The sequence below is a fragment of the Prinia subflava genome, chromosome 5, assembly GCF_021018805.1.
Source record: "Prinia subflava isolate CZ2003 ecotype Zambia chromosome 5, Cam_Psub_1.2, whole genome shotgun sequence".
NCBI lineage: Eukaryota > Metazoa > Chordata > Aves > Passeriformes > Cisticolidae > Prinia > Prinia subflava.
The window spans coordinates 59109009-59121360 of record NC_086251.1 but is presented as its reverse complement, the minus strand read 5'-3'; the positions used below and the strand labels follow the sequence as shown (position 1 = coordinate 59121360).

The window sequence follows — 12352 nt, the reverse complement described above, 5'->3', positions numbered from 1 at the left end:
TCCAAATTTCAAACTTTAATCATGGATTTCTTCTTAGCTGCTACATCACACATTTCATCCCAACTTACTGCTGTCCTTTGGTCCTTTTCATGTTTCTGTGCCCTTATCTGCTGGATTCAATGTAAAAATTGCAATTTTAACTCCTTCATTGCTGCCAATACTGAGACATTTATGTATCATGTACCTATAGCACTTTCAGGTGCTGCCCTTTGGGACTCCCTTCCTCATTCCCTCCATCCCACAGCAAAAAATCTGCAGTGGATCCAGTAGGAGGGCTGGGATCAGTAGAGTGTTGTCACTGGGTTTGAGCATTCCTTGTGACCTAGAGTTTATCTGCTCCTGTTTCAGGGACAAAGGTGAAGTCAGCAAAGACCCAGACCTCCTCTCTCACACAGAAGGTCATCAGGAGCCCCCAGAAGAAGCAGCCTGTGTATGCCCTTGCCCAGCAGCAGAAGCAGTTCTTCTTCAGCCCCAGCCAAGCTGTCCCTGCTGCCTCTGGTCCTGTGGAAGGCCACCTCATTCCCATGGCTGTCCCACTAGGTAGGAGCAAATAACCTGGAGAAGACTGTGTGCAGGTTAATTGCTGCTATCCCATGGAAATACAGGTTTTATCTTCTTAAATCAGTGGTTTGGGGGCTGGAATTAGATGTTCTCTAAGGTCCCTTCCAAGTCAAACCATTCCATGAGATTTACACCTGCTCTTCTCATAGGAAATCTGAGAGATCAGTGGAAAATGTTCTGGTTTTCCTCATCCTTCATGCTGGATGTCTGGTGACACCCAGACAGAGCAGTCATTTGCTTTGCTGTACCTTTTTTGGTTCATTTTGGTTTTAGGCTCCACGTTCTTTCAATTTGGTATCCATGTAAGCAGGAACTGAGTCACTCACTCCTGGATTCAACACTTGCAATGACTTCAGCCCAACAATTTCAGTAGAGCTGTGCCAAGCACAGTAAATTCCTTCTCATGACCCCTAAATTTTTGGACTTTCAATGGAATCTTTATACAGTGCTTGTTTTGAGAAGGCTTAGTATTCTATAGGCATTGAAATAAGGTAATTATTTTTTTAAAGGCTGTCTCAGACAAAAAATTGTGGGTTGTTATACTAAGTGTAGTAGTGCTTTGGGTGTGATGGTCTGTAGTTTTTGAATGCCAAACACAATTCTTGTTTTCAGCAGTAGATGTCATCAGAGTCAAGAAAAGTGAATGGTTTTAAAAACAGGTAGTGTTGAGTTGACAATTTCTGTTGGAAAAGCTTAAAATTAGCTGGTGAATTAGTGTAGTTCAGCTAATGTTAATAGGGAGCTTTTTATTTGGTCTGTAGTTGCACACAGACTCTCAAAACACACAGAATATAATTTTTTTTTTTTTATTTCATTAATTTATTTATTTGGCTTTGGAGATGGAGATGTGAAGTTTTAATATATATTTTTTACCTGTCTTTAGGTCAAACCCAAAGCAGCAGCTCCTTACTGCAGCCAGCTGTGGTAGTGATAGATAAACCACATCCTGTCACAGTGACAACCTCCCTTCCTCAAGTGCCACCAAAGCCTCCAGTCGAGGTCAAAAAACCAAATATAGCTGTAGTGGAGATGAGATCAGAGAAGAAGGACCCACCTCAGCTCTCTGTGCAGGTACATGTCAAGAGTGATGATGATTTGTTTGTTTATTATAATGAGTGCTAACTACAGGCAGCCTGATCCATCAGTAACACACTTGGACATCAGTAGATGGTTTTCAGTAAGAATTAGAAAAATATGGAGTGGAGGGAAAAATTAGAAAAATATGAGTGCAGTTCTCATGCTATAGTAATGTATTTATTCATATTTTAACAATTACCTTTATTATTTTACCAAAATAGAAAACTATTTCTTCCCTAAGTCACCTATGCAGGGCATTTGTAAAATCTATGTCACGTTTTCTATTTTTTTAATGAGATTTTTGAGCCAGAACAAACTTGGAATAAAAGAAATATAAATACGAATGTCAGTTTTCTTGGATGATTGCTTTGGCCTTTGAGATTTCTGTTTCAAGCATGATTGTCAGCCCAAGGGTTTCACTCCTGATTAATCAGCCCTTGCAGTCCTTACTTTGTGGGTTGGGGTTTGTTGTGTTAACTTTTTACACAAGCCTGTTGTCGAGGCAGGGAATGTTTCTTACGTGTTCATTGTTTTGGATTCCAATTGTTGAGACTGCACACACTCCCCCACACTCCTTTCAGACACAAATGATTCATGGAGCTCAGAGTTAAACACAGGTAGAGTGTTCTGTGCTTTGTTCCCTTGCTGTGTCACTTTCTTCCACCCACCTGCATTTTGCTGTTAATTCACCCAGCTCTTAAATATTTAAGGTGATTTTTCTTTTCCCAAAGGAACGAAGCATTGAAGTCTTTGTTCTTAGCAGAAATACAACACATTTTAATGCTGCAATGGACATGCCTTGATTACAAACTGTATTGTAATCTTCTAAACTAATTGCAGGTCAAACACACCTCTGCTCTAATGTTATAGGTAAATTATTACAGAAACATTCATCTTCTGTTCCATGCAAAACAAACTGTCAGGGAATTAGAGACCAGGAGAAATCAGGTACTGCAAGAGAAGAGGTGACTATTTCTGCTGTTAGTTTTTAACATTATAGTAATTTTATTCTCAGAACCAAGCTGATATCAAATACAGACATAAGAAAAGGAGAGCACTGAATTTTAGTGGCTCAGAAGCAGGTGGAAGAAAAAAACCCTAAAAAGTTCAATGCCAATAGCCAAGCTAATATATAGATTTTATATTTATGCTTTTTTTTCTATCCTAGGTGTTGCCAAATGTTGATATTGACAGTGCTTCAAGTGCCAGTGGGAGTGTAAGTCACATTCCTGCAGGCTCTGCTCCTCTGCTCCCTCCTGTCAATGCTGTAATACAGGTACTGATTGTCTGGGAATTCAGACTTGTTCAAAAGGAAAATATGTTAAATTGCTGCAAAGTTCTCATTGTCTTTCTTTGGTTAGAGAAATGAGACAGTTCTAGGAAAAATGGAATCATTATTCTAAAGAATTTATAGTACAAGGTATTTGTTTAAGAAAGTGAAAAATTGTAGGAAGACGCTTTTCTGCCAAGATTAAATGATCACCATGGTGAAACTCTAAGAAAAACAGTGTTCCTGTAAAGAATTATAATCCCTGTTGGCCCATGCCTGTCTTGTTTTCACTGGCTTCAGTGTGCTGAGGATGTTCTTCATCCCTCCCTCTGCTGCTTGGCCCTTCTGCAGTGGTCAGTGGTGTGGGCTCTGAGCCCCAGGAGCCCATGGTGTTGCAGTGGCCACTCTATTCTCTTTCCTTACAACATTTCAGAAGTGTTTTTAATCTTGATCTGAGCAGCAAGGAAGGTTTTTGTGCAGCTCTCGGGTAACTGCTGTGTGCTGAGTGATAAGGACAGAGTGTGGGAAGGCTTGGGGATTGTTTTGTGTGGTTATTGTACATTCTCTTTTCCTGACTTCAGGAGTTAGGTTCTCCAGAGTCCTGTGATCCAGGTATTCACTGAATCAGACAGAGCTGGTGGACTAAAATAGTGATTTGTATTTAAAATTCTTTTACTCCATCCCAGCAAGCTGATTAGAGAGGTGGAGCACCTCTCCAATGAGGAAAGGCTGAGAGAATTGGGATTGTTCAGCCTGGAGAAGGGAAGGCTCTGGGGTGACCTCATTGCAGCCTTCCAGAACCTGAAGAGAGCCTACAAGAAAGATACAGACTATTTAGGAGTAAGGACAAGGGGGGATGGTTTCAAACTGACAGAGAGTAGGTTTAGATGGGATATTAGGAAGAAATCTTTGATTGTGAGGGTGCTGAGGCCCTGGCAGAGGGTGCCCAGAGCAGCTGTGGCTTCCCCATCCCTGGCAGTGTTCCAGGGCAGGTTGGATAGTGGGAGGTGTGATTTAATTAATTCTCATCATTAAGGTTTTCTGCTAATGCATTTCCACCCTCCCAAGATGAAATACCTAACAGCTGCAATCTGTCTTTGTAAGACTGCAGAAGATGAACACAGTGAAGAGGAAGACACAAAGTATCCAGGAAACAACTTCCTTGATGTTGCTGATGTCATTCAGGTAATCCCGTTGCAGAGGTGTCTTTTCCTTTTAATAATTTTTATATTTCTTTCATATTACTCTGTCAAAACTGGACACACAATGTAGAGAAACAATTTTGCTTTAAAAGTTGACTTTGTGAGCAGTACTGAACTGTTCAGTGTTATAGAGGATCTTAGAAATTACTGTGTGTTGGTGAGTAGAGAAGCTTTTGAAAAACTGGAGTAAAAATCTAAAATTAGCTTTTATTAGGATATGTTAGAATCCACTAGGAGTACAAGTAGTTCTCTAAAATCAGCAGTGATTGTAGCACTTACAATTTAAAACTCTGCATGTAATGAATATAGTGACAGGCTGAGAGAGCTGGGGTTCTTCATCCTGGAGAAGAGAAGGTTCTAGGGAGACCCTGGAGCACTTCCAGTGCCTGAAGGGGCTCCAAGAGAGCTGGGGAGGGACTTGGGACAAGAGCCTGGAGTGACAGGACACAAGGAATGGCTTTGAAGTGACAGAGGGATTGGAATTAGATCTTAAGAAGAAATTCTTCACAGTGCTGTTGTTTCTGGTAGCACAGGTTTATTTGAGATCCTCTTTCATAGTTTAATTTTTTAGATAGCAAATCCTGTCTTTTGTTAGCTGAACTCTTGTCTGGGGGCCCTGAGAAACACTCAGAGTTGGTGAACCAGCCTGTATTTCACTTTACTGAACAAAACTTTCTGTGTGTAATCAAAATTTGCCCCAAAATTTATTCCTTTTACTTCTCCTATGTGTTCCTGATCCTAGGATTAGAGTGTACATCAAATAGTAACCCTAGAGCTTACAGGTAGATTTATTTTTAAAATGAGTTAATCATTCAGCATTATCAGTTCATTAAAACAGCCCTAATTTGATGGTTTGTCTATCAAAAGTGTGCAAATGCTTTATTCATTTATAGTTTCAAAATTACCTTGTGTCACTGGAGGGGAGGAGTTAAATCTCTGTGGACGTTGTTCTTCTGTTAGCACAAGAAAAAAGCTGTAAAGAAATCATTTTAGGAACTATCAAAAATGCTGCAATGTTAAATTTTTATTATGTGAATAATAGTTACTCATCTTTCTCTTTTTTTTATCTTTTTTTTTTCCCTGGATTGCTTTTATCTTTTACTTTTGGCAATGGGATATATTTTAACCACAATACCAAAAATGTTCCAAGTGAAACATATGTTTGGCCTATGACCACACAGACAATGTTCTTAAAAATGTGCAAGGCAAACACAATGGGGAAGCATAAAATCAATCTCTGGAGTGGCAGGGGTATTTAAGACATCAAAAGAAAGCAAAGTTATTTTAAAATAACTTATAAAAGAGAATTCAGATTCATGAAAGTATGTGCATAAAATGCTATACAAAAAAAATAGCTTTTGTTGTCTTCCTCCCACTCCCCTTTTATTATGAAAACTTAATTCTGTTAGAACTGAGTAGGATAAGTATTTATGTGAAACATCTTCCCTTTTGGTTTGTTTTTGTTCCCTTTTTCTGTTGTTTTCCCTGGAAGAGTTCCAGGCCAGGTTGGACAGGCTTGGGGCAGCCTGGGCTGGTGGAAGTGTCCCTGCCCATGGCTGGGATTTGGAACAAAATGATTTTTGAGGTCCAGTCCCACCCAACCCTTCTGTGATTCTGGGGGTTTTCAGAGTGAGGAACTTGCTCAGCTCACATAAGCCCACAAGTGGCTCTCAGATTTATTGAGTCTGCTCTCAAATTCTTACAAGCAGCCACATCCTGCAGTTCCTTTAGCAAACTTCCTGGGATTTTAGATTAAATGCCCTTTTTGCTCTCTCTGAATATGCCCTAATTGCAAGGTAGGGGCTTTTTTCTCAAAATTTTTGCTTCCAGTTTGAATGCCACAACAAAATATGGAACCTGAAGAGCTCAGAGTAAAAGTATTTTCCTCAACCCTCATTTCACATTGAAGCTCTTGGGCAGGACATTGATATTTTCACACTTCACTCTTAAAAACTCCCAGGTGACACCTGCAGTGCAGCCTGACCTTGCTCCTGAGAATTGCTTTATAAATCCATCAAGAAGAAATCCATGGCTTAAGTTTCTGGAGTCTTTTATTAAAGACTCTGCATGTACATGTGTGGTAATGGAACAACAACAACATCTAATAATTTCAAACTTTTTTTTTTAATTATCTGAATGTAATTTGGGAAGTAGAATTTTGGCTTGATATACTTTATAATAAAGTACAGTGATTAATATTCTAATCATATCTGAAAGATTTTCTAATTTATGCCATGTTTTGATTGGGGGTTGTGATAGATGTTTTCAACAGTCTCCAGGGAAGCAAAATGCAGAATTTAGTGCAGATTATTCAAGATTGGTCTAGAAGTTGATACATGTTCAAGTTCAATCTGTATAATTAAATACTGACTATTACAGGTTTTTTTTCTTATTTCAGCAGAGATAATATATCACCCCCAAATGAATATAATTTTGTGCATTATTATGGATTTGTGCTCTGTAAAATATAAAATATTTTAGAAACGCAGTAAAGCTGCAGAAGTTTGTCAAAGTTACTAAATAGATGTAAGATATATTGTATGTACTTGCTTTATTTAATCCAGATGTTTATATTTTGCATACTTTCAGAGGTATTAAATAGGCAACATCAAAGAAAATTTATGGAGTAATGCAGGCAGAGGAAAATGCATAATGAAAGGCTGGACAAAGACATCTTTACATTTGCTGTCAGAATGAATTATTGTTCTCAGTACACATATCCCAACAGCAGGAACTGCTGAGCAGCTTGCAAAGCACCCAGGGCCTTCTGAGTTTAACTTCACTGCTCATTTCTATGCCTCGAATGGTTTAAAGATCTTTGTTTGTCACCCAAATACACATATTCTGGTTTTCTGCCTTCTTTGAAGATTATCACTGTTTAAAAATCCAGCAAGAGCCAGTAGTTCTTTGTGTAATATCCATCAGGGACCTTTCTGATTTTGCAGTTTTAAAATGTGTTAAGGTAGGAGAAGTGTTAATGTTGGGCTGGGGAAGGAGACAGGGAAATGTTACTTTTTTTCTACCTTTCTCTGTTCTTTCTCTTTTCATTGATTTTTTTCCTTTTTTTCCATAGATAATATATAGCATGGGTTCTTCTTATTTTATGGGTTGAAAGTAAGTTTAATTTATATAAGGGAAAAGGAGACTTTTTCTTTCCTTTCACTGTGTTGGAGATTAATCTTAGTAAATATGGATTTACAGTGAGCTTTTATGCACCCTCACGTATTTCTCACTGGTAATACAGGGCTCAGCTCCTCATCTCTTTCTGGCATGCCAAATTTTCTTCTCAGAGAATCATATTACTATCAGAGACATTTGTTTTTAATATTAGAAGTGGAGGTTGCAGGTTCTCATTCCTCAGGAGACATTACAATATGAGGGGTTAGTGGCTGCTTTTTGGGACTTGGTGCTGTGTTTGTGCTCCAGGGGAAAAGGAGGGAGGCATCTTTGGGAAAACCCAAATATTTTCACACACCTCTAACTTTTTAGAAATAGTCGCTCCTCTGACTTTTTAGAAATAGCACTTAAACATTAAAATCAAGATGTCTTGAGGGTTGTCTGAATTATTGCCTAGAAATACCCTCTAGCTTTCAGCAGCTGAAGTTAATGGAAGTGTAAACACACGTGTGACATGTGTGTAAACTATTAATGTCTAGTTTTCAGTGCTGGCAAGTTTATTAGAGTTTTGATTGGCTACATGCTCTTTAACTTTTGTGAATTTGTCTTTTCAGACTGGAGACTCTTAAAGAACAAATTTGATTTATTTTAAGAAAAACAACCAAAACACCAAAACCAACCCAAACAAACAAAAAAACCCCTAACCCAACAAGTAACTGTAGAATGTTTCCTGAAGTTTTTTGTTTAGAAGAGGAACATTTCTGGTGTGACATTAAAGAAACCTGACGTAGGTCACAAGTAAATTTTTCAAGTATTAGCTTTGCCACTGGCTCCCTGCCCTGTGCAGCACAGGCAGGAAATATGAGCCAAATCATGTTTTACTGAGCAGTTCCTATGGCTTTATACCTCCACAGATTTATGATTTGCTAAGCTTAGAGTTGTATCAATTAACTACAACACACTGAGGAGGGAGAGTGTGGGTTGTGTGCTGTCATACATCCACAAATGTTTCCTAAAGGAGAAAACCTGACAGCTACATTGCCTTCCAGAAATGTACCATAACTTAATTTACTGCTTATTTATTAGGATCAGGAAGAGGAGAGGGATGAAATTCCAGAATTCCTTGAGCCTCTTCTGGAGCTTAGTGGCCAGTTTAAAGTTGCCTCGCCACAGTGCAATGGTCCTTTGTTTCCTCCAGTGGTTTCTGCTCCTCAGCAGCCTGCTGATATTTTGGATGAACGGATTCAAAGGAGAGAAACTATAGAAAACAAGTTGATAAATTGGTGAGTTACAAGTTAACAAAGTGACAAAGAGTATATATGGAAGAAGGAATGATTCCCTGATGATCTTTCCCTTTTTTCTCACCTCCATTCCCTTACCCATTTTCCTTTGAGCTGCCTTGCATTTTATGTCAAGAATGCTCTTTTGAGTGCTCTTAGGTGTCTTGGTGTTTGCTGATACTTAAATGGGTTTTATTCTGCCAGGGTGGAACAAGAAATAATGGCAAAAATTATCAGTGAGATGTGCCCACCTCGGAAAGAAACGGTGGCCAGCATTAGCTCAGAGAGTGACGACAGTGAGGATGGATCCCCTGACATTGGTAAGCAGGAATTATTGTTCTCAGCAGATGGATTATCCCAATTTTTGGTTAATTTTAACAAGCTGTGTAGGTGGCTGTTGCCTCAGCCTAAGGGTGGCTGATCCTGAACCAGTGAAACTGAAAAACAGCAGTGCACACCTGAATTTATGTTGAGACAGAGCAAGTGTTACAAGGCCATTGAAATAAATTATCTAAAATAAAAAGAAAACAAAGACTTAGAATAACAGCACTGTACAAATCAACTCCTGTTATTGGCCACCTAAATCACATTTGGCATTTTGCTGAGCCTGTAGTGTTTATTTGTCTTTCTTTTTTAATAGATATGTCAAAAGTTACCTCTGTTCTGAATGTGGGAATGGAGAGAAAAGCATTTCTCCTGTGATGTCACTGCACTTTGCTGTTGCTTTCTTTTATGCTCCTGATTTGTTTCTCTACTGTTGTTTAACTGGAAGGTTAAAAAAAAATCACTTTCTGCAAAGGAATATTTAAAATTTCACAGAGAGTGAGTGTCTGCAGTACAGTACATGGATTTTAGGAGGTGAGACCTGGCTGTGTGCTTGACATTCCTTCATTTTCAGATGAAGCTGCAGGTGGTGAAGGATTTCAGCCCTTTGTCAATGCTGGTGTCCCTGTGGACTCAGAAATGATAAATCATTTTGTAAAGGAAGCTCTCAGTGAAACCATTGCAACCATGCTGGGTGACAGGCAGGCTCAGAGAGCAGCTCCTGGTCCAAGTGTTCCTCCCAGCACAGCCCCAGTGATGGTAAGAATCTGTTTTATTCAAGCTTTTCTGCTGAAGTTCCGAGGGACTTGGTATTCATTTCATGTTGTTGAAAGATAGCTTGTGTTATTTTCAACCAAAAATAGTTATTCTGCTTTCTTGCAACCAAATGAGAGCTGAAGAAATTAATTTCCTCATCTAAGAAGAAATGGAAGCTGAGAGCAATATTATTTTTGGTCTTATGGGCTTGCAGCCATTCTTTAATATCTGTTAAAATGACTATTAATCCTTTCTGCGTTTTGACTTCAGTAGTTTTGAATAAATGCTTAATTGATGAGTAGAGCTTCCTGTAATACAGGATAATTTCCTGTGTTCCCTTTGATAATCAAATGACAGCTGGCTCTTACTTTTGATAACAACATGACTGTGCTGCAATCTGGTGTTGTGTAATGTCTTTGGGATGCTTGTGGAAATTGCTGTGCTTACAAATCCAGCTATGGAAGGCTTTGTTGAAAGTGGGATCAGTCATTCTGTTCTGCTGCAGTGCAGTTAGCCTGAAACACCTCCTGCTGCAGGGGACAAAGAGGGGATTCTGTAGGCAAAAATAAAGGTTTCACTGCTGAGAGCTCAACCTCAGCCCCCCAGCATCTCTTCCACTCCATTACAGATTGAGGAGGGCCTGATGTTCCTCTCAGCTTGTTCTTCTGATGCTCAGAAACCTCTCCTGTTGTCCATCCCTCATTTACTGATCTCCCTTTTGTTTCTTTATCAGCTTAAACTGAAATATCCTTTAGCTGAAGTGGTTGGGTTTTTCTTACTGTATATATTTGTGCACTTCAAGAGATGAGTTTTGTCCTCTGGCATTTTTTTGATCAGCCTAAAGAAAGCAAACCTCCATATGTGGACCATTTTTTGACTCTTGCTGTTGTTTTCCAGTTCAGATTGGTTTCTAGCACAGATAACACTAAAATGCTCATAGACATTTTTAATAACAATGTGGTCTCCAAAATGGGGTTTCCTCAATGCCTTCAGCTGTAGTTGTGATTCTCTCCTGCCTTTATTGGAATCCCAGATAGCTAATTAAGGGTTTTTTAAGTCTTTGTAGCATGATAGCACAAGTTAAATGATACCTAGCAAAGTTTTTTTAATTCTTCTTTTTCCATTTGTGCTCAGTCTATAGCAGAAGTCCTTGAATATGTCATTTATGCATTCTTGATTTCTCCCTTCCCACTGTGAATTTTCCTATCTAGAGCTGAACTTCAGCTGTTACTGAATTCTTTGGTGTTCACAATGTCACACAGTTAGGTTGGAGCTGCCAAATGTGTTAGGAGGTTCCATTTCATATGAGAAATTTTAATAAAAATCATCAGCCTGAGGACATACACTTCAGAAACTAGACTGGAAGTCTTCCTGTAGCCTCATTGCCTTGTTTATTTTATGAAAGGTCAGAGAACAAGGCTGGAAAAAACCTGGAAAGGTCCAGCATGTTCTCCACAGCAGGCCAAAAAAAGCCATCATATTTGCTTGTCAGATTTATGTCCGTTGCTGTCATCTTTTTAAGGAACATCACAGTTCTGTTTGTGATTCTTTTAGTGCTTTGCTGTCTTGGTTATTGCTTTGTTTGTAATCTTCTTTTAGCTGATTCCTCTTACTGTAAAATCATCATACGGACTCAGTTTTATCCATGTCATGAAATATTTTATTGCTTAATGTTGTCTCAAATGCAATGTTAAAATCCATATAATAATAGAATTCCTATTTAGACTGGACATTAGGAAGCATTTCTTTACCAAGAGGGTTGTTAAATACGGGATTCCTGGAGAGGTGGTTGGTGTCCCAAACCTGTCACTATTTCAGAGGCATTTGGACAATGCCTTTAACAACAAATTCCAGCTTTTGGTCAGCCCTGAATTGGTCAGGCACTTGGACTGGGTGATGATTGTAGTTCCCTTCCAGCTGAAATAGTCTGTTCTGTTCTATACATAATGATTTCCCAATTTAATCATTTTAATGCCTAATTCACTGGTTTTCATTTATTTTATCCTGGTGCAGCTTCCTGGAGGAGTTGGATCTGTGGAAGCAGCAACTGTTCCTGTTCTGTGCTTGCCTTTCCCTCTCTTCCTCAGCTCTCTCTGGGGCTCCTGGGAAAGCAGGAATTTTACACTGAGATCATAACTGTGGTTATGATTTTTCTTCCCCTCAGGAGGCTCCTGTGCCTACTCCAGTGCCAACACCCCAGGCCACACCACCACCATCACCTCCTTCAGAAAAAGAATTGCCTCGGGTCAAAACTCCAGATTCATCTCCCTCTCCTCCAGAGATGAGTGGAGATGTTCGTGAACATGAAAAAATGAAAGAAACAGGTATTGAAAATAATAATGGAAGTTTAGAAGTAGCAAAAAATGCTTTAATCTGCTGCCTTTAATTTTCTTCTTCAAAGAAATGTTATCTCTCCAGATAAATATTCTTGAGGCTATAATTCAAGTGGAAACTCACGTTCTGCAAAAATATATGGGCTAATTTATATAGAAAGCAAACATCTTTTATTTGGTAACAGTTCTATTTTCAAAATTAATGCACATTTCTATGGTCTGTGTGATTTCCACCCCTCCCAACCCCTCTACAATTTCTCACATCAGAAAAATAGCTGTCTTTTGCTCCTTCCTGTGCTTGTAATGTTAATTAAATCAAATGTACACTCTTCCAGTAAAGCAGCTTGGTTTTTTTAAAATGAAGAGCAGTCTCCCTTGAGGAAGAAATTGAGGTTTTATTCAAACTTCTTCAGGTGCCAACACTGCACATAA

At 38.9% G+C, this 12352-nt stretch overlaps 1 protein-coding gene across 21 annotated transcripts in view; it reads left to right on the top strand.

The window, feature by feature from the left end:
• The window catches only part of KIAA0586 (KIAA0586 ortholog), a 93920-nt gene that overhangs the window by 18361 nt on the left and 63207 nt on the right, over positions 1 to 12352 (top strand). For all 21 annotated transcript variants that reach the window (XR_010080656.1, XR_010080657.1, XR_010080648.1 and 18 more), the window contains exons 19-26: positions 349 to 540; positions 1445 to 1632; positions 2807 to 2914; positions 4013 to 4093; positions 8314 to 8510; positions 8712 to 8827; positions 9406 to 9590; positions 11752 to 11911. Coding sequence is in view for 5 of the 21 variants with exons in the window: in XM_063399593.1 (XP_063255663.1) it covers positions 349 to 540; positions 1445 to 1632; positions 2807 to 2914; positions 4013 to 4093; positions 8314 to 8510; positions 8712 to 8827; positions 9406 to 9590; positions 11752 to 11911 (1227 nt within the window). In the remaining 16 variants the exon portion in view is untranslated. The remainder of the gene's footprint in view (positions 1 to 348; positions 541 to 1444; positions 1633 to 2806; positions 2915 to 4012; positions 4094 to 8313; positions 8511 to 8711; positions 8828 to 9405; positions 9591 to 11751; positions 11912 to 12352) is intronic.